Raw genomic sequence first — 1,748 nt, 5'->3', positions numbered from 1 at the left:
TCACGTTTAGAAAACGAGGATTATTGATGCGTTTGAATCTTTTATAACGTTTAACACAAATTTTATTTAACTCTTTCGTAAATTACGGAAAGTCACTTTTTTACTCGGTATCTTTTAACGCTATTAATAGCGTTCTACATGCTAATGCATTAATCATTTCTTTAATAATTTTCGCATAGAGACATTGATCTATTATCGGAAGTGCAACGTCAATCAATTTTCAAGTAATAAACTATTCCTCCACGCAGATAAGGAAGAAGATAAAGGAAGCAGATCGATCATAGGTAAACAAAACTCGACTCACCCTTTCCTCCTCCCGAATCATCTCCGCGATGCCGGGTTTGATCTCGAGGTCGTCGCCGGCGCCGGGATTGCCGGCGCTTTGTTGATGATGCTGCTGTTGCTGCTGCTGCTGTTGCTGTTGTTGCTGCTGCTGCTGTTGCACGCTGAGCTGCTGGCTATGGGCGCCCAGGTGGTTGACGGGCGCGTGCGGACCGGAAGTCACGTGGCCGGGCACGTGGTGGGTCGGCAGGGGGTGCGAGCTCTGCTGTCCCTGTGGCGGTGGCGGCGGGGGTGGCGGTAAGGGTAGCGAGACCGGAAGTTCTTGCAGGTTGATCTGCGGCGTGACGGAGATGCTGGGCGTGCTAGGCGAGCCGAGAGACCTCGGGGTCGAACTGGCCGTCGACGGCACCATGCTGTGAATCTCGGGCACGACGATGTTACTACCGATCACGTCGTCGTCGGGGCCGATGCTGCCGGAGCCGACACGTTCCGGACTGTTACCGGATGGTGAGCGATCGCCGGATATCCGGCGACGCTTCTTCCGTTGCATCGCCGCGGTCGCGACCTCCTCCAGACTCGGCCTGGACGTCAGCTCCTGCTCGCTGTTAACGTCCGCGAGGCCGCGGATCTTGAGACTTTCCGCGACCTTGAGCAATGGCCCAATCTGTTCCTGGGAGACGTTGATCTCGCCCTTGTACATAAACTCGACCGCGGCCTTAAGCTCCGGCCACTTGATATCTTTCATGATGACTATAGGATGCTGGCAGGGATTGTCGAAGAAGAGCGCCTGAAAGTACGGGCTGCAAGCTGACAGGACCATTTTATGGGCCTTAACGCTATGCCCGTCACAGGCCAGGGTTACGTCCACGAAACTTTCGCTCTGTAACAGCTGATCGAAGACGTTGGTCAGATTAGTCTGATAATTGTTCCAGCGCAGACAGAACTGCTGGGGTGACCCAGCTCCACTTTGTTGCGTCATGATCGAACGTGAGCTTCTCCTTATCTTGTCTCTCTCGAAGAGGAACGCCTTTGGCTTCCTCTACGTCACCAGGCGAGTTTTTCCTTTTTCGCTTTCTCCACCGTTTTTCCTCGTCTTTTCGTCTCTTCCTCCAGTCGCCTCCTCGTGGTGCGTCTCGCCTCTGCTTCTCGGTAACGTTCACCTTGATTGGATCAGCAACGAGACCGCATCTGCAACACACACATGCACAGCCACACGCAAAATCTTCAGATTCCTTCCGCGCGAAGTGACGCGGGAAGAGTACGAGAGCCTTATCCGCGCGCCTCGTGGCAACGTGCGCGGACCTGTCAGACGCGAACCGACGCGGGCGTCATCGTCCCGTTGGGACGTCGTGGTCGAGCATCATTTCAGCCTAGCTCCGAAAACGTGGCTCACAATATATCGTATATATGTATATTTATATATATATATATATATATATATATATATATATATACTACGTAGTACT

General features: G+C 52.5%; 1 protein-coding gene across 1 annotated transcript; it reads right to left on the bottom strand.

Moving 5' to 3' along the window:
- Positions 1-232: 232 nt before the first annotated feature.
- Positions 233-1,261, bottom strand: LOC105621455 (protein bric-a-brac 2-like). Its single transcript, XM_012202923.1, has one exon. It carries the CDS (start codon positions 1,259-1,261, stop codon positions 233-235), a length of 1,029 nt encoding a protein of 342 aa, XP_012058313.1.
- Between the last annotated feature and the right edge of the window lie 487 nt (positions 1,262-1,748).

Source organism: Atta cephalotes (assembly GCF_000143395.1).
Source record: "Atta cephalotes unplaced genomic scaffold scaffold00033, whole genome shotgun sequence".
In the NCBI taxonomy this organism is placed as follows: domain Eukaryota; kingdom Metazoa; phylum Arthropoda; class Insecta; order Hymenoptera; family Formicidae; genus Atta; species Atta cephalotes.
Note: the sequence above shows the minus strand (reverse complement) of the source record. Positions and strands in the feature narration are given on the sequence as shown.

Coding starts and splice junctions, on each gene's coding strand:
- LOC105621455 (XM_012202923.1), bottom strand. CDS start 1,261: ATGACGCAACAAAGTGGAGCTGGGTCACCCCAGCAGTTCTGTCTGCGC.